Here is a 22,212-nt window from a genome sequence, read left to right on the forward strand (position 1 = left end):
ATGAACCGACAGCAATACATTGATGAAGCCCATCACCAACTTAACACTCATACTAACTATATCCCCCTTGATTCTGCCCCACATGAACATTCTCACAACAGTGTCAGCAGGTATTGGATAATATGCATTCACGTGACCAACTCTAAGAAAGTTCATAAGTTTCTACACCCCATTGATTGTAGAACTGCTAGCTTTTACGTACTTCCCAAGATCCACAAGGCAGGCAGGAAAGCCAGGGAGGTACATCGTTTCTGGACATAGATCTAGCTCCCACTCACATCTTTGTTCATTGACACATTTCTCAAACCCTTTGTTCCACAGATCCAGTCATACCAGTATATCCACAACATGTCAGAGTTCTTATGAAAGCTGTAAAACATCAAGAACCAGATTGCCAGCACAGCCATCATTGGGATCATTTATGTTTCTTTCCTATATACTAACATTCCCCTTGAAGAAGGTATTTGTGCCTCTGCCCTTGAGAAGAGCAGACACACAACTCCCCCCATCAGTGATGTCGCGACACTTACGAGATTTGTACTAACCAAGAACAATATCTCCTTCATGGGCAAACATTATCTACTGGTACATGGCTCCCTCCTTTGCTTGCCTCTTCATGGGTAGGCTTGAAGAGCGCATGCTTACTTCAGCACCTTGCCGCCCTCGGATCTGGTGGAGATACATTGATGATGTATTTTTCATCTGGACCAGTGACAGTGGCGGTCTGGACATCTTCATAGACCATATCAATTCTTTCAGATCCACAGGACAATTATATTCACTTTGGAATACTCCCTCCATGAAGTAAAATTTCTCGATGTCAGCATCCGGAAGAACAACCTTGCGACTACTGACCTGTATTCCAAGCCAACAGATACACATCAGTATCTTCACTCATCCAGCTGTCACCCTAGACACTGTAAGACTGGTATTGCACACAGCCAAGCACTTAGACTGAGATGCATTTGTTCTAATGATTCAGATTTCTCCCGTCAAACGCAGGAACTGAAGAGGCATTTGACTGCAAAGAGACACAGCTATCACCAGGTTCAATGCTCTATCAATAGGGCCCACTCTGTCCCAAGAGGTCTTGCACAAAGGAGAAGACCCAGTGTAAAGAAACCATCTCCAGGGTTCCCTTGGTCACCACTTTTTACCCGCGTATTCCTCCCCTCCACAAAATTATCAACGACACTCATCATATCCTCCACACTTCAGACCACCTTGCCAGTGCCATCTTAGACAACCCGTCTGTGGCCTACAGGCATCCCCGCAACCTAGGGGACCTTATCGTTCGGGCAGAGGTGCCCCTATGGATACGTACCTTCCCCCCCTCCCAGTAAAGCACCCTCAAGTGTGAATCTAACAAATGTGTTGTTTGCCAGAACCATGTCCTGGAATCAGATACATTCTCTGGCCACTCCTCTGGTACCACCCACAGAACCAAAGGCACTATCACTTGTAGCTCTTCTAATGTCATTTAATATCTCTTGCAGGGTGTGCAGTGTTCAGTATGTCGGAGAGAGAACACTCTCAAGAAGTGTTTCAATGGCCACAGATCTACAGTCAACTCCAAATGACTAGATACTCCTGTGGGCCACTGCTTCAAACTTTCTATTCCATTCTATGTCAGACATGACAGGTAGTCAGCAAGCAGTTTGCAGCAGTTTTGTATTACAGTTCTCTGTAATTTTATTTACATTAATTTATGAAGGTGACACTAGAACCACAATTTGAAAACATGTAAAACATCATTTCTATGCTTAGAACATGCCAAGTTTGGAAAGTTTGAATATTAAAATACACAAAAGCCACTTTCAAGTCTGACGCAAATATCCCGAATGCAATGGACAAGCCTGTTTGTGCAATTTGGAAAGTGAAATGTATAGTACCATTATTTTAAGTTATGTCAATGTAGGTAACAAACAAAGCCAAAGCTATAATACATGTAAATGTATAAAAGTCGCTGAAACCCAAGAATATGTGATGTTTAAATCATACACCCGACATGTAATTTCACTAATTCCATCATCAAGCCCATGCCATCCTCAGTTCTGACACTACAACCCAATACAATTTCAACACCTTGTGAGTTATCTATAACTTCAACAAGTAACATTAACCAAGATAAACATTACCAAACATGGTAACAAAAAACAAAATAGAAGTATTTACTCTTGAAGCCTTTAAGCTAAAACAAAATCACTTAAGTACATGAATTGGTATAATGATTGAGAACTGAAAGGTGTGCATGATTATAAAACAAGGTAGAGCCATCTTTACAAACATTTCTACAGCGTATAGTAATCAGTGTCCACACACTGAAAACGGGAAAGCAGCAATATTTCTGCTGAGTAGAGTTATCATAATGCAAGTCCTGTGTATGTTAGACATTCTGTATACTGTACATGTATTCTGCTTCTTGTAGCAGTTAGCTTGTGACAGGCAAAACTTTAATTTTAAAAGGTTGTATGGGGATATTTAAAGTACAATGGAGGAGTATATGTGCCCAGAGCGAGCCTTCAGAACATCTTCAAGACCTAACCTGCTGTCGGAGTCCTTGAGAATCAACCCCCCCTCCCCAACTGATCTGGGGTCTAAGTACCTACTGTTGCTTGTAAATAACATTATTCTCACCCATTACCCCGTCCTAGATCCTTCCACATTCATGTAATTTTGTAGGATTTTGTAGGATTGAGGAGGGCACAGACCAGAAATAGACTGGAGCCCCCTTAACAGTACAGTCTCCACTGTGTCATCATAGTATGATTCTAATACACATTCTGATGACTTTCGTTGAGTTATTTTTGAGCCAGTATCTGATGATCCATCATTTCTGGGCCAAGATGTACTCAGTTACTTTTGCTGTCTATTCCCAAGTTTCTATTTGATTTCAGTTACCGGCATGCTAGCCAACGGTAGAAGAGGCTGCGTCTCCACTGTAATATCATCTGACTCTCCATCTTGATCTTGACCCATCTGAGATGATGGGGTTGGTGTTGGGGGCTCCTCCTGTGGGTCAGGGGGTGTATCATGGGTGAGTGTTCCATTGGGTGGAGTGTCTAGAGCTCTGGAGCAATTACTGGTGTTGGATGTAGGCTCTGTGGAGTTTCCTGGGGTGCTCTCTTCAGTTCCAGTAGGAGTGTGTGATCGCTTCATTGCAAACAAAAAATGGTCTGATTTTTAAGAATTATTCTGCTACTTGCTAAGAATTCTTAATTGGGTGTTTTGGATACTGAAAACAAAGTTTGGAATATATTTTAAAAATCGAGATATTCAAAGATATCAACCATCTTTCACAGGTAACCCTTGGTTTGAAGAAAAAGATGAGACAATGATAGTCTCAGTTTGAAGGAAGATAGTAACAGAACACCATAATAATAGCTGAGACACGTGAATTTTTCATTACCCTACATACTCTACATCCTATTCTTTAAGGTTTCAACTACATGTCAACTATTAGAATAAAATGTCTCACATTAAATTTCAAATTCTGACACCCAGTCCCACTCACCCCCCAGTGTTTTCTTAAGAACTGGCATTTTAGATGAAAGCCTTCTTAGAAACTAGTCCGGTACAGAAGGTACTACTACTGTAAGGTTATTCCACGTGAAGCAGAAGAGAGAAAACAAAAGTAAACAAACAACATGCAGAGCAAAGATTTCTTGGGTAAGCATACGTTATTAAGTCAAAGTTGATGGAGATCATTCACCGATTGTCTTGCATGCCATAAGTCAGACAGCTGTCGGCGTATGGTGGCTTGAGCCAATGTTATCAGGACTGTGCAGGGGACCAAGTAAAGCAAAGCTGGTTGCCCTGTCTGCATCACAACCAGGGCAACAAAGGTCAGGATGAGTCCTATACCATAGGCTGGGGGAGAAAACATACATATGTTATGCATGTATCCAAATATCTAAACATTGACATGAAAGAAAATGTTTCATAACTTCAAAAGCTATTAAAAGAAAATATTTTTATTCCACTATAAGGGCAAAAGGGAGTGACTGTTATTTTCTAATACGCTGACTACCAACTATGAGTATACTGGTAGTCACAGGTGTACAGCATTCTGCCACAATGAGTACACTCGTAGGAAATGAAAGGCTATGGTAATGTCAATTGAATACACTGGCATCGCTAAGAACACAACAAATATGCTGCTGGTCGCATATGATGCAAGATATGGGGCGGAGAGAACCCCCCCACCTTTGTGTTGGTCATTGTTTGATTGGAATCTCAGGAATTCTTTACAGACTTCTAGGGGGGATGCATTAGGTAACAATAGTCTAGAGTGTGTATAGGGATTGGACATGTGGGGGGGTACCCATCAGCCCCATATCGTGCACGGTATCGCTGGCAGTGTGTAGGACAGACATCTGTAAAATGCTCATGGTCAAACAGACACCTGCAAGGTACCTATTAAATATGCCCACATGTATATAACAGTTATGATTCATAAATCCGACTAAATTCTTACCAACACAGGATGCAATGTAGTAAGCTTTGATGCGGGAGTGAGTTTTGAAGTCAAAGGAGCAACAGTAACCGACGAGTAACCCTGACACAGAAACCAAGAATAAAGGTTAATCATGCAAAAACAAAATGAACTAAGTAAACAATCTAGCAATGATTGCAATGCCTCAAGTTTTATTTTTATCAGATCAAGCACCATTACATCAGGTCTCAGATATTGCAATAGAGCACTAATTGTGACAAAGGTGAAAAATACTATAATTACAGTAAAATCTCGATACCTTGAATCTCTGGGAAATGGACAAAAAATTTGAGTTATCCGAGATTCGAGTTAAAAAAAAGGCCCAATTTCTTTTGTTAAGTGAAGTCATTATTACGATGTGTATCATAACATGTACCTATACGTTGACGCACAGTTACCATAAATCTCCCTCTCCCTAAAAAAAAGGCCCAATTTCTTTTGTTAAGTGAAGTCATTATTACGATGTGTATCATAACATGTACCTATACGCTGATGCACAGTTACCATAAAGCTCCCTTCGATGACTTCTGAAATGGCATTGTGGTTATTTTATACTTTAATGCCACAAGTTTTTGTTCATAGAAAGACATTTTTGTGGAGGATTTTTGTTGTCAATCGGCTGATAAATAACACATTACATGTACTGTAAACCATTTAAACTGTGAACCTTTGTGTGGCAAATCTTTCTTTTGCGTTGTGCATGTGTGATGCATTGTGGTGGTCCCATTTCTGAAACTGCACCGCACCTCATCACATGAGGGCGTACCTTTTTGCGCTTCAATAAAAATTCATATGAACAAAAATGCTATTGGTGTCTGTTTTTATTTTTTGTTCTTCGTTCTTTATTTTCAAACTTTTGTTTACTTTTTGGGAGTGAGATTTGGCTACGCAAAAGCTCTGCGTTGCAGTCAAGTGGTTGGCCCACTGCACATGAGCATGCTGTGGTTTGTTGCTCTATGGGCAGCCATCACATGGGCGAGGGCAAGCACTTGGGCCAGACCATTAGGCCAGACTTAACTTTCGTAGGTGTGGCGTGTGTGGCATACACAAAGATCTAAAATGAACTGCCGCAGCCACCGCAAAGAGCCATCAGTTGGCCTGCCAATGCACTGGCTACAATGGGCCCATGGTAACAATTGGGCCAATCCCTGCAAATCGGATTTTGCGGTCACGGTGTGGCTTACGTGTCTAGATCAATCATCATTGTAGCGCGCTTGCAAGTGTTCCAGAGTGAAAAGACAAAGTGTGCGTGTCAAAAATGATTCATAATTTAGATCCGCGTTCTGTTTACACTTTCTGGAAGTATTTTGGCGGCGGTTTCTTTTGGATCTGCTACACAAAAACTTCGAGGTAAACGAATCCGGCAACATGAGCAGTTTGAATTACGGATATGTTTTGTGCATAAAAGCCTATTCTTTTGGCGGGAATTAATTATTCTTTAAGTTAAGGGGAGTTTCGAAATAACAGACTTTGAGTTATCAAGATTTTACTGTATAGGACGTGTCTGGGCCAGTATGGTGTGGGTTGAACCATGACAGTATAGTGAAATGATTCCATTTGGTAAAATATCTACCACGTTCATTGTTATCATGTTGGGTTTTGTAATGACAATGACACATGGACTATACATACCTGGCACAAGTATGTCACCAAATCCTAACATGGAGAATAACTGGCAAACTTGGCCAGAAGAATGTGACAAACGTGGCACCTGCAGAAGCACTGGAATCTAATGAGTACAAGGAAACAAGACCATGCCTGGATTTTACCAACTGAAGTACGTCTGATTGTAATTTCTACTAAAAGTGACTTTCATATTCTGAGTATTCAATTTTTAAAAGGGGGGAGTTATGAAAAAGGCAAATTTATCAGTATGCTGAAATTTGTATTGTGTTTTGCCCTGCAACAATGTGTATTTGTAAGCACTATGTACTCGGTGTTTTTGAAGGCTCATGAATTAAACTATCAGCAAACTTGAGAGGGATTTAAACCCACGACCTCTTGTTGTTGGTGCAGGGCAATAACCAACATTGGGTCAGGGCAAGCACACCAAGTATACAAATTAGCACCTTATTAAAGAAATCATCAATACATATTTGTCTGAACTTTGACCAATGGGAAAAAGCGACTAAATGCGGCTCATGGCTTATCCAATAAAAACAGCAGTTTATGAATATGTAAACAGAAGATTATTTAGACATATGCTTGACTGTGAATATGGAAATGCTTATGAGGCAAATATGATGGACTAGCCAATGATTAAACACTGGCTTCAAGAATAAGTTTCAAATAAAGTAAACATGATGGACCAGCCAATAAGAGACAAGTGAGTTCATGAATAAACATGAGGTACAACCACCCAGACTAACCTGTTCTGTAGCCCCACTACCTCCAGTAGCAGCTTTGACCATAACACTCGTACCATCCTATTTACAAAGTTCAAAAACACAAGGAGTAATTGAAAAGAAATAATGTACAGAAGGCTCAACCATTTCATAATGACCGCAAATGAAATGACAGGCTATGCATATTCAATTTCGAATTCCATAGCCTGCTAGTTACAAAACAACAAAAATAATCACATGCATAGAGTCACGTCTAATCTGCAACTGCTGCATGTTTACACCTGTGTAGTCAAGTGATTGTTCTTTCATATCCCAGAGGATAACATGCATAACTATGTTTCTTCCATGAAGACATTTCCATATATGCATATCCTGTTTAATGTAAAATAAGCTTAATCAGTTGGCAGGTCTGAAAAGAGACTGTATCATTCTTTGTTCCAATCTTACCTTAGTAAACAATGGTGTGATGAAGACAAAGAAGATGTCATAGATGAAGAGAAGAGACAACAGGATGAAACAGATCTGAAATATTAACATATAGGTCAAAGGTTAATGGTAACATAACTATGACCTCTAGGAAGCTGGTAAAGGAATGGCTGTCATCTATACTGTTTGGACCAACGTATCCCACATATAGGTCAAAGGTTGATAGTGGCATAACCTATGACCTCTGGGAGGCTGGTGAAGGAATGGCTGTCATCTGTACTGGTTTGGACCAACATATCCCACATATAGGTCAAAGGTTGATAGTGGCATAACCTATGACCTCTAGGAGGCTGGTGAAGGAATGGCTGTCATCTATACTGTTTGGACCAACGTATTCCACATATAGGTCAAAGGTTGATAGTGGCATAACCTATGACCTCTAGGAGGCTGGTGAAGGAATTGCTGTCATCTATACTGTTTGGACCAACGTATCCCACATATAGGTCAAAGGTTGATAGTGGCATAACCTATGACCTCTAGGAGGCTGGTGAAGGAATGGCTGTCATCTATACTGTTTGGACCAACGTATCCCACATATAGGTCAAAGGTTGATAGTGGCATAACCTATGACCTCTAGGAGGCTGGCGAAGGAATGGCTGTCATCTATACTGTTTGGACCAACGTATCCCACATATAGGTCAAAGGTTGATAGTGGCATAACCTATGACCTCTGGGAGGCTGGTGAAGGAATGGCTGTCATCTATACTGTTTGGACCAACGTATCCCACAAATAGGTCAAAGGTTGATAGTGGCATAACCTATGACCTCTTGGAGGCTGGTGAAGGAATGGCTGTCATCTATACTGTTTGGACCAACGTATCCCACATATAGGTCAAAGGTTAATAGTGGCATAACCTATGACCTCTGGGAGGCTGGTGAAGGAATGGCTGTCATCTATACTGTTTGGACCAACGTACCCCACAAATAGGTCAAAGGTTGATAGTGGCATAACCCATGATGCAAGTAATCACACAGGCAAGCGCATGTGAGCATATAAAGGCTTTAAGTTTGAACAATGGATTAATCTATTACCTGTCCTCAACATGAGGTCAAGTCACTAGTCTAATGACTCCTCTTAATTGGACTTTATTCTAGGTATAGTCCCATTCCAACAAGCACCTGTCCTGCTGCTACTTATACATAGAAACGATTGGGTCATCACTCAGTGATAAACATTGGCATACATTGGAGGAAAACATGGAAAGGGTTATCTTCATGACTCACCTTGAAGTTTGGAATATGGATGAGTTTGAGAACACTAATGCAGAATGCTATCCCAAGCACATCCAGAAGGATCCAGGCAAAGCTTTCATGACGGAACACAAACCAACACACTACACAGCCAATACAAGCCAGCCCCAATACAACACTGAAGATATAAGGTCGGGAACTTAGTAAAGGAATTTTGTTGGCTGGTAACCTGAAAAAAACCATGGCAACCAATCAGTCTACATAAAAGTTTGACACGAGAGAGATAAATATTGACATCTTTACCCTCACTCTCTGGGTACGTTTACCAAGAACTTTCCTAAATTTTCCAAATTAACCTTAATCTGGATACTTTGTATTAAAAGATTTATATTGAAATGGACATACCTTCTTTTGCAAGGCATGATGCACTTGAGAATTGGTAACAGACAGGTGTGTAGGCCATTTGCTGCCCCCAGGCAATAAAACACGATAACAACATACACTGTGAAGACCAAAAATTGTACCACATACCTCAGAGTGGAAAAGAAATAAAATTGTTCCATCATGCCATAAATAGGAAAGGTCCGACTCAGTAAGGCCAAGAGCTTAAAAACATCATGTATTACTTGTTATTTTCAATCAGTAACACTACTCCCCTTCAATCTTTCGGCACACAATGGGAATTTTTCAAAATTAATAATCACTTGTATGTCAAGTCCTTGTGGTACATATATTGCCTAACGGTTAGGGTTTGTGACTGCCAATTACAGGGTCCAGCATATGATGAAAGATACATGTATGTGGAGAAGGGGCCCCCCCTCTATTGTGTCTTCTTTTGTGTTGATGGAATCTTTGGAATTCCTTTCAGATTTCTGAAGGGGGTGCAGTAGGCACAATAGCCTTAGGGTATACCGCTTGTGCATCACCTGGGGGGGGGTCTCCCTTTCCCACATATCGTGCCTGGTATCTGGTCTAGGGTTCAAATCAGCAAGTAATTACATGTTGCCACCTGGTACAAGTCACTTTATCCTTGGTTTCCCCCCACCCTGTGGAGTATGAATGGGTACCTGTGAGGGTGGTGGCATGATCTGCTTAGTACTGGCTGCCTAAAAAGGTCCCATGGCTTGATGAACAGAAGGATAAGGGCAACACATTGTGAGATTATTGGTAGGCAGTTACAATCATTATTACATGTACTACTGTTAGTTTCTGTTTATTGTTGGAGGCCTTCATGTATCAAGCGGCTCAAAATGCAAACTGTATATTTGCCCAACAAAGTCAAAGATTTTGACTTCATCACCACAATTGATTAACTTACCCATATAGTTGTAAAAGAAGAACAGTAAGAGAAGCATGACCATGATCATAATAACCCAGATTATAATGATAGGTAAAGTAATAGTCATTGGTTCTTCTTCGCTTTCTGTATCTGATTCAGAATCTCCTCCAGTCCTCTCTCCATCAGCAACACCTGCCTCTTGTCGTTCCTTTCTCTCTTTGGTTTTAGCACTGAGCAAAGAAAAATAACCCAAGTAATAAGACTCTGAAACTCAACAAAATAACCTTTTAGGGTCTTTCAGCCTTTGAGAAAGATTCTGCTTTGGTCATCATCACAACCTATATTTTTAATTAAAGATCATTATAGCCAGCAAGAAGTTGTAGTAGTTTCTGCGTTTACATTTCAAGGGTCTTACTACGTCCTTGACATACTAAATTCAACACAATCTTACTTAATCCAATACAATCTTACTTAATCCAATACAATCTTACTGATGGAATTTTGACTGGATTCTAATGATTTGAGTAGTAAATCAGATTGAATCCACTGAAGCTGATGAATTCTGAATTAGCTGGCCATACCAGGAGTTGCTCCATTAGTGCTGCACTCAAAGGTTACTCATGAAATAAAGCTAAGGGCTCGGGCTAACCCATTGGTTTAGTAGTTCATAGTCCTTGCAAAGTAACTTCAATATCTTGACAAAACCCTTTGAGAGGATGAGCAACAACGCAAGTCCAAACTGAAGCATGTCTAAGGCTACTTGGGAACAGCAGCATGCATGCAATAGTCTGTTCCTGAAAGACCTTTCTACAATATTAAACTGGCTCACTGCAGAAGACTGTGCAACCCACTCTCTAACTTTGCACAGGGCTTAATGTTCCTCAAACGTCTGCATACAAACAATGAGCTTCTGGTTTCGTACACAATCTGGGGGATTCTGGAAGATTTTACCAGGGATGCTGGGGAGGGAGGATTAAAGAGTAAAAACTCACATTTTATAACCAGTCAGACCAGACCAATATCCTCCTGTGATAACAGTAATCATGGCCATACTCCATATGATTATCAGGTTATAATCAAAAATTGGTGGGTCAGGATTGTACAATGCGGCACTGACTTGCCCTCCACTGACCTAGTAGACAAAGCAATAGAGAATTTGGTAGAGTTAGGATACAAATAGGACACCTTTGAGCTACAATTAAATCAGTTTATCCCAGAGCTGTAAAAAGAACATAGTACAATGCTAGAATCCAGTTCTACTCCAGAATGGAGAGGCAAATACCGGTATGGATAAATGCTAGAATCCAGTTCTACTCCAGAATGTACCGGTATGGATAAATGCTAGAATCCAGTTCTACTCCAGAATGTACCAGTATGGATAAATGCTAGAATCCAGTTCTACTCCAGAATGGAGAGGCAAATACCGGTATGGATAAATGCTAGAATCCAGTTCTACTCCAGAATGTACCGGTATGGATAAATGCTAGAATCCAGTTCTACTCCAGAATGGAGAGGCAAATACCGGTATGGATATATGCCAGAATCCAGTTCTACTCCAGAATGGAGAGGCAAATACCGGTATGGATAAAGTGATAGTCCTCAGGTCATAACCCCTTCCAAACAGGTGGAAGTAGAACTACAGATGAAACACAAACCACTCGACAAACCTCAAGTGCTTAACTTAGCCCTCATAATGCATCGATAAAGAGACACATCTTAAAATAAACTCAAGTAAAGTATACATATACATGTAATTCATAGATGTCTAGCCTTGAAACTTTACCCAGATATCTTTGTGGTCACTGGATGAGATCAAAGCAACAGGAATTTTCAGCTCTTTAGACTGGTTTACATCTGGGGTTGTCTACAAAGTGTAATAAGAACAAGGTAATGAGAACATGAAAAGGACTAGGATGTTTATCAGTTACAACAAAAGCTGAAATATTGAAGTTCTACCTTTTTGGTATTCAAAGGATGAATAACACATTGCATTTTTTTTGGATTCTAATGTTGGTAGAAGGTGAACCTGAAGACTGAGATTCAAGATATCTACATGTACATGCAAATAACGTCAAAACTGTGTGGAATGCATGACTCTTGAATTGTGAGACGTTTGTGAGAAAACCAACAAGACAAAAATATTAATGTCCTCAAAAAATATTCGGAAGTTCCCACCTCTTTCAAATTTTATTAATTCACACAAATGATCACCTAACTCAGAAATTTAAGAAAAAAGTTAGGGAGGAAGATAGTGGAACATGCAAATGAATGAAACTAAAAAAGTCTCCCAAAAATACAATGACTCAAGAGTCTTTAATCGAAAAAACCATGCCTACAACTGGGAATTCACTTCAAAGGATATTCCAAACCCCAAGACTGTGGTTACATTTGAAATGGCACACATGTACATGAGAAGTAGCAAACAAGAAAACAAGCTGATATGAAGGAAAGTTGCATGGCTTCATCAATACTGATTGTTGACGGAAGATTACTTGATAAGGACTCACAATTTTTGTAGCACTAACAACCAGAAGAGAAGTAGCCCCAGCATCTTGTGCTACAAGTCCTTTCTGAAGGAAAGTACAGTTTCCTCTCAATGCCTCAACTACAGCCCCACTAAGTCTGTTGGGATCTTCTGGACTTACACATAGTGTGGACTGGCTAAAGTCTACTACAGGATGATAGTCCTGTATGTAATTGAAAAAGACCAGGGGTGAGATTGACCAATGATAAAAATAGCTGAAATACCTGAAAAAAAGGATAAAAGAGCTGAACTGTGAAAATCTTCTATACTTTTGTACACAGCCAGTGACCAAAAATGCTGAACCCCCCCAAAAAAGCTAAAAAGCTGAGAAATATCACTCCTGAAAGACATCAGAATTCAAGTGTCTGTCCATTCTGTATGACACAGAAGTGTCCAGATAGCAGATACAGATATTTACACTTTCTTGCTTGCATCAGAAATTCTGGGCCATGTTTTAAGAACTGTGTATGTTACAAGTACATGTCTTGTTATCAAGATGTATTTTTTTTTGCGTTGGGGAGATGTTAATTATATATAACGGGTTTGCCCTTACCCAACGTACCCGAGTAAGCTTGTGAGGTTTTTTTCGCAAGCTCTCGGACAAGCACTGAGCATACAGTGCTTATAAATATACGTTGGGTAAGGGCAAACCCGTTATATATAATTAACATCTCCCCAACGCAAAAATACATCTTGATAATAGTTCGCGGTACCCGCTGCTTCATTTGACTCGGACCGGCCAGCCGACCCCGGCAAGCTCGGTGGTCGAGTGGTTAAGACATCTGCACTAGTAAGCAGGAGGTCGTGGGTTCGAGTCCCACCCGAGTAAGCTTGTGAGGTTTTTTTCGCAAGCTCTCGGACAAGCACTGAGCATACAGTGCTTATAAATATACGTTGGGTAAGGGCAAACCCGTTATATATAATTAACATCTCCCCAACGCAAAAATACATCTTGATAATAGTTCGCGGTACCCGCTGCTTCATTTGACTCGGACCGGCCAGCCGACCCCGGCAAGCTCGGTGGTCGAGTGGTTAAGACATCTGCACTAGTAAGCAGGAGGTCGTGGGTTCGAGTCCCACCCGAGTAAGCTTGTGAGGTTTTTTTCGCAAGCTCTCGGACAAGCACTGAGCATACAGTGCTTATAAATATACGTTGGGTAAGGGCAAACCCGTTATATATAATTAACATCTCCCCAACGCAAAAATACATCTTGATAATAGTTCGCGGTACCCGCTGCTTCATTTGACTCGGACCGGCCAGCCGACCCCGGCAAGCTCGGTGGTCGAGTGGTTAAGACATCTGCACTAGTAAGCAGGAGGTCGTGGGTTCGAGTCCCACCCGAGTAAGCTTGTGAGGTTTTTTTTCGCAAGCTCTCGGACAAGCACTGAGCATACAGTGCTTATAAATATACGTTGGGTAAGGGCAAACCCGTTATATATAATTAACATCTCCCCAACGCAAAAATACATCTTGATAATAGTTCGCGGTACCCGCTGCTTCATTTGACTCGGACCGGCCAGCCGACCCCGGCAAGCTCGGTGGTCGAGTGGTTAAGACATCTGCACTAGTAAGCAGGAGGTCGTGGGTTCGAGTCCCACCCGAGTAAGCTTGTGAGGTTTTTTTCGCAAGCTCTCGGACAAGCACTGAGCATACAGTGCTTATAAATATACGTTGGGTAAGGGCAAACCCGTTATATATAATTAACATCTCCCCAACGCAAAAATACATCTTGATAATAGTTCGCGGTACCCGCTGCTTCATTTGACTCGGACCGGCCAGCCGACCCCGGCAAGCTCGGTGGTCGAGTGGTTAAGACATCTGCACTAGTAAGCAGGAGGTCGTGGGTTCGAGTCCCACCCGAGTAAGCTTGTGAGGTTTTTTTCGCAAGCTCTCGGACAAGCACTGAGCATACAGTGCTTATAAATATACGTTGGGTAAGGGCAAACCCGTTATATATAATTAACATCTCCCCAACGCAAAAATACATCTTGATAATAGTTCGCGGTACCCGCTGCTTCATTTGACTCGGACCGGCCAGCCGACCCCGGCAAGCTCGGTGGTCGAGTGGTTAAGACATCTGCACTAGTAAGCAGGAGGTCGTGGGTTCGAGTCCCACCCGAGTAAGCTTGTGAGGTTTTTTTCGCAAGCTCTCGGACAAGCACTGAGCATACAGTGCTTATAAATATACGTTGGGTAAGGGCAAACCCGTTATATATAATTAACATCTCCCCAACGCAAAAATACATCTTGATAATAGTTCGCGGTACCCGCTGCTTCATTTGACTCGGACCGGCCAGCCGACCCCGGCAAGCTCGGTGGTCGAGTGGTTAAGACATCTGCACTAGTAAGCAGGAGGTCGTGGGTTCGAGTCCCACCCGAGTAAGCTTGTGAGGTTTTTTTTCGCAAGCTCTCGGACAAGCACTGAGCATACAGTGCTTATAAATATACGTTGGGTAAGGGCAAACCCGTTATATATAATTAACATCTCCCCAACGCAAAAAATACATCTTGATAATAGTTCGCGGTACCCGCTGCTTCATTTGACTCGGACCGGCCAGCCGACCCCGGCAAGCTCGGTGGTCGAGTGGTTAAGACATCTGCACTAGTAAGCAGGAGGTCGTGGGTTCGAGTCCCACCCGAGTAAGCTTGTGAGGTTTTTTTTCGCAAGCTCTCGGACAAGCACTGAGCATACAGTGCTTATAAATATACGTTGGGTAAGGGCAAACCCGTTATATATAATTAACATCTCCCCAACGCAAAAATACATCTTGATAATAGTTCGCGGTACCCGCTGCTTCATTTGACTCGGACCGGCCAGCCGACCCCGGCAAGCTCGGTGGTCGAGTGGTTAAGACATCTGCACTAGTAAGCAGGAGGTCGTGGGTTCGAGTCCCACCCGAGTAAGCTTGTGAGGTTTTTTTCGCAAGCTCTCGGACAAGCACTGAGCATACAGTGCTTATAAATATACGTTGGGTAAGGGCAAACCCGTTATATATAATTAACATCTCCCCAACGCAAAAATACATCTTGATAATAGTTCGCGGTACCCGCTGCTTCATTTGACTCGGACCGGCCAGCCGACCCCGGCAAGCTCGGTGGTCGAGTGGTTAAGACATCTGCACTAGTAAGCAGGAGGTCGTGGGTTCGAGTCCCACCCGAGTAAGCTTGTGAGGTTTTTTTTTCGCAAGCTCTCGGACAAGCACTGAGCATACAGTGCTTATAAATATACGTTGGGTAAGGGCAAACCCGTTATATATAATTAACATCTCCCCAACGCAAAAATACATCTTGATAATAGTTCGCGGTACCCGCTGCTTCATTTGACTCGGACCGGCCAGCCGACCCCGGCAAGCTCGGTGGTCGAGTGGTTAAGACATCTGCACTAGTAAGCAGGAGGTCGTGGGTTCGAGTCCCACCCGAGTAAGCTTGTGAGGTTTTTTTCGCAAGCTCTCGGACAAGCACTGAGCATACAGTGCTTATAAATATACGTTGGGTAAGGGCAAACCCGTTATATATAATTACATGTCTTGTGTGCATGTACTGTACATACTGTAGCTATGTTCATGTAATAATATTATCAGTTGACACAGATCAAAACCATGCATAAACAGATCACAAATTCCCCAGCTCAGAAGTCTTCCAGGGCCCAAGGGAGAACATTTCATTGATAACTGAAGGGGCTACACTAGTAAATAAAAAAAAATTATTACTCAATAACTAAACACTTTCCAACATCTCCCTGTTTGCACTGAGGTTATACAAGTAAAAAATGTACATGTACATGTAAGTAGACAAAAACTATTTAATAACATACCTAAAGTGATCTATCAAGTCTAGGTTTTTATAGCAAACTTAGGCTGAACAGAATTCTTTGGGTTAAGTTGGATAGTGATTGAAATAGGATAAGAAAGAGGTACTGGTAAAAACATGAACGCAGTTTAAAAAAAGACATTTATGGATACAGCCTAGATTCTACAATCTGGGAAAGTTGACTCTTTTTACCTCATTCTTGAGCGACTTTGGTAGGACGGCCTCCTGTGCACATGCAACACAATACTCCTTATGATGAAGCTTACCATCAGATGTGATCCTCACCGATAAAATGCCAAGATCGGCGATCACCTACAAGAAAAGAAGTTGAAGGAATTTTCTTTGAAAGGAATTCAGCAGTGATGGGAACCAATAGAGTAGTTACATAAAATATTTACAATTTTGTTCTACTTGTGAAATGTTCAAGATCATCATATAACAACCAATCTGGTTTCCAGGTGTCTCAACTGTTGAGAATATAGGACAGGGAAGAATCTGTTCTTATCCCTTGAAATCTCGAAAGTATATGATATGATGGTTCCAAAACTTTAGAGAGCAAATAACTTCCATGCCACAGACAAAGCGAGCCAATCGAACAATTCTTTAGTACAGCATGAGCACATGTCGTTCATATTCTTAAGCTTGATTCATTCTTTTCAAAGCCTCGCCATCGGAGTGCATGGCCTGTTTTTTCAATATATTTGACACAATGGTATTTTTTTTTCAAACTGATATCCCTTGATTTCACAGTTGGAAGTAAATATCCTTTAAAGTGTAAGCTAAGACCTAAATATTTGCTGGTGGCATTTTGGTACTCAGATCCTGATTGTTTGAATTTAAATTTTGTGTGGCGGTTCATGCTCCCAGGCTGATTGGATGACATCATCACCAGAACAATGCCTGTACAGTGTATGGTCCATGTACACAGCGCACAGTACATGCAGTATCGCACGCTTCAATAGACCAAGTTGTGTTTGATGTACCTTGGCCCACAGGCAAACACTGTCCCAGTTCAAGAAATACACGGTACGTCTGTCTTTTCATTTCTACCTTGAACTGAGACAGTGTAGCCTGTGGGCCGCGCTACATCAAACACAACGTGAACTACTGCATGCAATACTGCATGTACTGTGCACTGTACATGTACACTGTTCAGGCATCATTCTGGTGATGACGTCATCCAATCAGCCTGGGAGCATGAATGGCCAAAAGGGGATTTTTTGGGGGCGGGAAATACAAGATCTTTTTATTCATTTTGGGGTCACAATTAATGGGGTAAACATTGAATTGATGATGTTTATGAAATGGCTACGTACATGTACATGTATCTATTGTTATTTTGAAATACTTCACACAAACTAAATGTTTTTTATTTCTGTAACCCTTTCACGTGTACATTACTTACATGTACAAAATACATGTACATGCTACATGTATTTCACAATGATGTACAATGTACATGTATATTATACACACACACACACAACTCTCTCCTACAGAGGCAACCCATGTCGTGGCATTTTTCGGGGTCAAACAAGCCCTGAAATGTAGGTGACAGGTTTATACAGCAAAATAATTATTTGAGGGAAAAATGATCACTTACATCTGCTGTTTTCATTGAAACTATTTCAATCGAAATAATGTACATTAAGCCCACGCCCGGAACTAAACTTATTCTCAAGTGTTTCTATACACGTTAGCAACCCTGCTACGGTACCTTCATTTCAACCAGGGCAATGCAGTTTTCCCACGGTCAAAATGGCTTTGACTAAATCCTTGTCAGTGGAGTTCTTCCCTTCCATATGAGGATAGGAAAGTGAATGCATCACACCATACTTTTCTCACAGCCAAATTAAATACCCCGTCTGGAGATTCCACTGAATCTAATCTCATTGTTCTCTTCAATCAGCGACGACTCCTTGCAACCTGGGATATGGATTTTTATGGTCAAACAAACCCTCAAATGTATGTGGAACAGTTTGTTTTTTGTCCCTTGTGCACTCCATTGTTTCTAGGAATGTGCATCCTAAGTAGTCCCCGAATGTCAAACAGTTAAGCCTACTTATTCAACAATGAATATCAGTTACTTGTTCAACACTGAATGTTGAATGTTGAACGTCAAACGAGGAATAAGGAACTAACTTCACATCTCCAGAAAACCTTCCTCCATGCGCGGCCCTACCATGGTCAATCACATAGGCCACCAAGCCCAGTGGATGTTGTCTTATCGTCTACATTACAACTGTTGTGTCTAATGTCCACTGTCCAGGGTATGAAGTCCTCCTGCCATTGCCAAATTTTTTTTCGATGGTTTTTCCTCACATTTTTACCTGGCAGGAGGCAGCTCAAAAGTCATTCGCAAGTGCCTTGTATCCCGATTTCAATAAATGTTATGTTGAAGTTACTAAGTACCCCCTCATCGTTGTGAACAATCTATATTCATCTAGTATACTAGTATGCAGTTACATGCACGCATGCACAAATGCATACACGTACCACTTGATTAACGTACATGTACATGTAGCTCGATCACAAATCACGACAGAAAGCGTGGAGTTGTGCTAAATTTCCTGCAAAATACATGTACAGTATGTCATCCACAGGCACGTATTTAGTAATTTCAATATAGGCCCTTAGGCATTTATGGAATACGGGATACAACTTTACAAGGCACCAGTGACATGAACGGCATTTGAGGAGCCTCCACCATGTAAAAATGTGGGGGTTCATTACCTTTAGCACCCTGTTCCTATTATAAGGGAACAAATTCTACTTTTTCGAAATAACTTATCTAAACATGTTGTTGGAGATGTCCTCTTTCATATCAGAAAGAAAACAGGACTTTTGGTTTTTGAGGGAAATATTTGGGTAAAACGGCAGTGTACATGACTGCCCCAAAGGTACATGTACATGTAGCTGTGAATGACAAATAAGGGAATGTAATCTGGTTCCTTGACCGGATGGAGATTTGTTTTGATGAATCCAAAAAGCCTGAGTCAGGTAACCAGATGAAAAACAAATTGGTATGATTCCACTGAGTGGTTGTCCTTTGCCAAACTCAGGTTAGAAATTTGAAGTCTTCTTGCTTCAATATATTGTCAAAATTTATCTAAACTAGGCCTACAGGATTGAGTAATCGTTCCTTACATGCCTCAAGGTCAAAATGTTAGTTTGGTTAAAATGGTATGATTCAACTGAATGGTTGTCTTTTGCCAAACTCAGGTTAGAAATTTGAAGTCTTCTTGCTTAAATATTGTCAAAATTTATCTAAACTAGGCCTACAGGATTGAGTAATCGTTCCTTACATGCCTCAAGGTCAAAATGTTAGTTAGTTTGGTTAAAATGATATGATTCAACTGAGTGGTTGTCCTTTGCCAAACTCGGGTTAGAAATTTGAAGTCTTCTTGCTTAAATATTGTCAAAATTTATCTAAACTAGGCCTACAGGATTGAGTAATGGTTCCTTACATGCCTTAAGGTCAAAATGTTAATTAGTTTGAGAAAGTGGACTTTGTTTCCTTATTATAGGAACGGGGTGCTATGGCAATGAACTCCAAAATATGAGGACAAACTTGTGAATGTCGCTATGGAAGGAGGACTTATACCGTGGAAGTCAGTCGTTACTAAGACAACATCCAACATGGGCTAGTTAACTCTCCAATGCTGAAGTCACTCTTTGGGTGTCAGCAAACACCTTAAAGAAGCACAGCTGTGTCATGTTATGCACTGCACCAACAGTCCCTCACAGGAATATCAGATTGCACTTTTGTGCTGCCCAACAACTGTGCCTCGCTGTTTCATGTGCATAATTGTGCAGTAAACCAAATGCAGTGAAGAGGACTGCACAAAAGACCCTGTGTCATTTTGTGCTAGCAACTCACGGTGTACACACTGAACCTGTGCATGTTTGTGTTCCATATAGAAAACACTTGCAAGAGAGTGACTGTGGGCACTTGTGGGTATTTGTGCTGTTAAACTAAAGGAGGGTTTTAATGGTACTTCACACAGGCCCCTGATTAGCAGTCATACTAATTACTGTCAACACGCAACGGACTGTCAACACAGCACCAACACCTCGAAAACACGTTACAATTACAAACAAACAAAGCGGTATTCAATAGTAAAAAGTGTTCAAAAGGATATTTTGGCTAAACATCAACAGGTTAAACTCTGGAAAATTGCCATTTTAATTTTGCCAGAATCGAAATCAGGAGCCATGTTGCCTCTTAGGCAGCTGGGACCATACCATTACACTAGAGGGGCAGTAATATACCGTATGCTAAAGAAACATAGGACAGTCGGTCGGATCATCCACAAAATGTACAGATTTCATATTAGGAAGTGATCGTAGTCACAAATAAAAAAGACACATTCACATCACATTCACAACATGATCCAAGCAATGCACAAACCACCTGCAGCTGTCGGTGCCCTCTGTTGTTTATGGTATTACCTCCATACATGTACCTACACAAAATGGCACAGTCCAAAGGCAGGCAAGATGGTGGTGAACCGCTGCACTGCTACTTTTACTTAGTGCTAGAGATCTTTTTTTTTTCCGTGTGAAAAAACTCCATTTCGAAAATTCATTTGTGACCCCTAACTACTGGAAAGTCTCTTTTAGTCCAAGAATTACACTTCTATGCCTCTTTGTCGATAAAACTTGTATGTTCGAGGAGTTGACGGCGTGTTGACGTTACTTTCGTGTGTTGATGGTGTGTTGACGGTAATTAGTATTTATAGTAAGACCCCTGATTAGGCATGCTGCGCTAGGCCTGTACTGTATTCGACTAATGACCGGACGTTTTACTTACTGGGCAAAATGTCACAGAAAGAAGACATAAAATCAGCCAATTCATCGTTTGGAGTGTCTGTTCTGCACTTGTTGCTGCAGTGAGGATTTAACTTGTCAAAATCCCTACGCTTAGTCTTAGCATGGAGCTAGGAAGGAACCTCAGTGACTTCGAAATATCAAGTCCTTTCTTACAAGTACGTGAAGTAGCACGTATACGTACGTACGTGTACATTACTTGTCGTAAGGGCAATATTTACCAGACTGACTTCGAGCTTCTATTCTAACCCAAAGGCCTATTAATTAATAGTTTGGGTACCAGACATCCTCCACGCAGTACTATTAGAGGGCGCTATGCACGATGGTCAATCATCAACAAATTCCGCCGAGCTCATTGGCAAAATTATTGGAGAGTTGTGAGGGTCACGAAATTGGGAATGGAAGAAATATGGCACTGAACTTCTGGCCTGGACTTGGGCTTCAAGTTCTGAGCAATTTTGATGCAATCCGGTCCGATAAATAGTGGTACTATGTTTGGAGGAATCATGGAGGAATAAAACACATCTGTTATCGATGCTTGGTCGGAGTAAAATGTTTATATAATTATGGACGGTACGTTAAAAATACCGATGGTCGCTCAGTGCAGGAATGGAGCGATGTCAATGAAGCCCTATCTTTTTTCTCCAGAATACATTTTAAATCAGACTGAAGGCAATAGATAAATATTTTCAATTAAAAGCATGTCTGAGTGAACTTGTTCAGCAATCAAGCCATTGTCTGGTAAGCTGAAGCATGTGATAGGCTAATGTCATCAAAGCAGGATCAAATGCTGAGAATAAAACTTATTCGCGGCAAAACTTTGGTGAAAGCCGCTTCTGTGTGGATAAGTCCGAATGGTCGAATATACAGAAATTGAACAAGATTACTATGCACTCCGACTTCTAAAGTAATAAAAAATACTTGTGATTTCACACAAAATATAGGTAATTACATGGGGAAGTTGGATTAATTTATGGGAGGAATTAATAATAAATAATAATAATACAGCATTTATAAGGCGCCTGTATCTGGTGACCATTCAAAGGCGCCGGTCTGATGAAAGAGCCTCGGTCTCAAGAAGGAAAAGCTAGGACATAAAGGTGGGTTTTTAATCTCTGGGCAAAGAGTGTGGAGTTATGTGTTTCTCTCAAATCTACCGGGAGGGAGTTCCAAAGACGGGGGGCGGCACTTGAAAAGGCCCTGTCACCATAACTGCTCAGGCGGGTTCGAGGAACAAATAGTGACTTTCCT

General features: G+C 41.2%; 1 protein-coding gene and 1 pseudogene across 3 annotated transcripts; one reads left to right on the plus strand and one right to left on the minus strand.

Annotated features, from left to right (window-relative positions):
* On the plus strand, positions 1-1,568 carry LOC147798346 (uncharacterized; annotated as a pseudogene).
* A 99-nt stretch (positions 1,569-1,667) lies between these two features.
* LOC110987783 (signal peptide peptidase-like 2B) lies at positions 1,668-21,165 on the minus strand. 3 transcript variants are annotated; one of them, XM_022250854.2, is made up of 14 exons: positions 20,945-21,163; positions 16,324-16,443; positions 12,304-12,483; positions 11,580-11,660; positions 10,789-10,928; positions 9,836-10,026; positions 8,923-9,019; positions 8,551-8,746; positions 7,288-7,362; positions 6,865-6,921; positions 6,128-6,224; positions 4,478-4,558; positions 3,713-3,870; positions 1,668-3,153 (listed from the first exon to the last, which is right to left on the minus strand). In XM_022250854.2, the coding sequence occupies exons 1-14, from the start codon at positions 20,987-20,989 to the stop codon at positions 2,884-2,886; spliced, it is 1,788 nt and encodes a 595-aa protein (XP_022106546.2). In that variant the 5' UTR covers positions 20,990-21,163; the 3' UTR covers positions 1,668-2,883. The 3 variants fall into 3 exon arrangements, with proteins under 3 accessions (XP_022106546.2, XP_086996303.1, XP_086996304.1); XM_087140177.1 differs by lacking the exon at positions 20,945-21,163 and adding an exon at positions 20,012-20,050; XM_087140178.1 differs by having other exon boundaries at positions 3,013-3,153; positions 3,680-3,870; positions 20,945-21,165.
* Positions 21,166-22,212: the final 1,047 nt, after the last annotated feature.

This window comes from Acanthaster planci, linkage group LG08 (genome assembly GCF_054643075.1).
Source record: "Acanthaster planci isolate LZ-2023a linkage group LG08, COTS_SCS, whole genome shotgun sequence".
In the NCBI taxonomy this organism is placed as follows: Eukaryota; Metazoa; Echinodermata; class Asteroidea; order Valvatida; family Acanthasteridae; genus Acanthaster; species Acanthaster planci.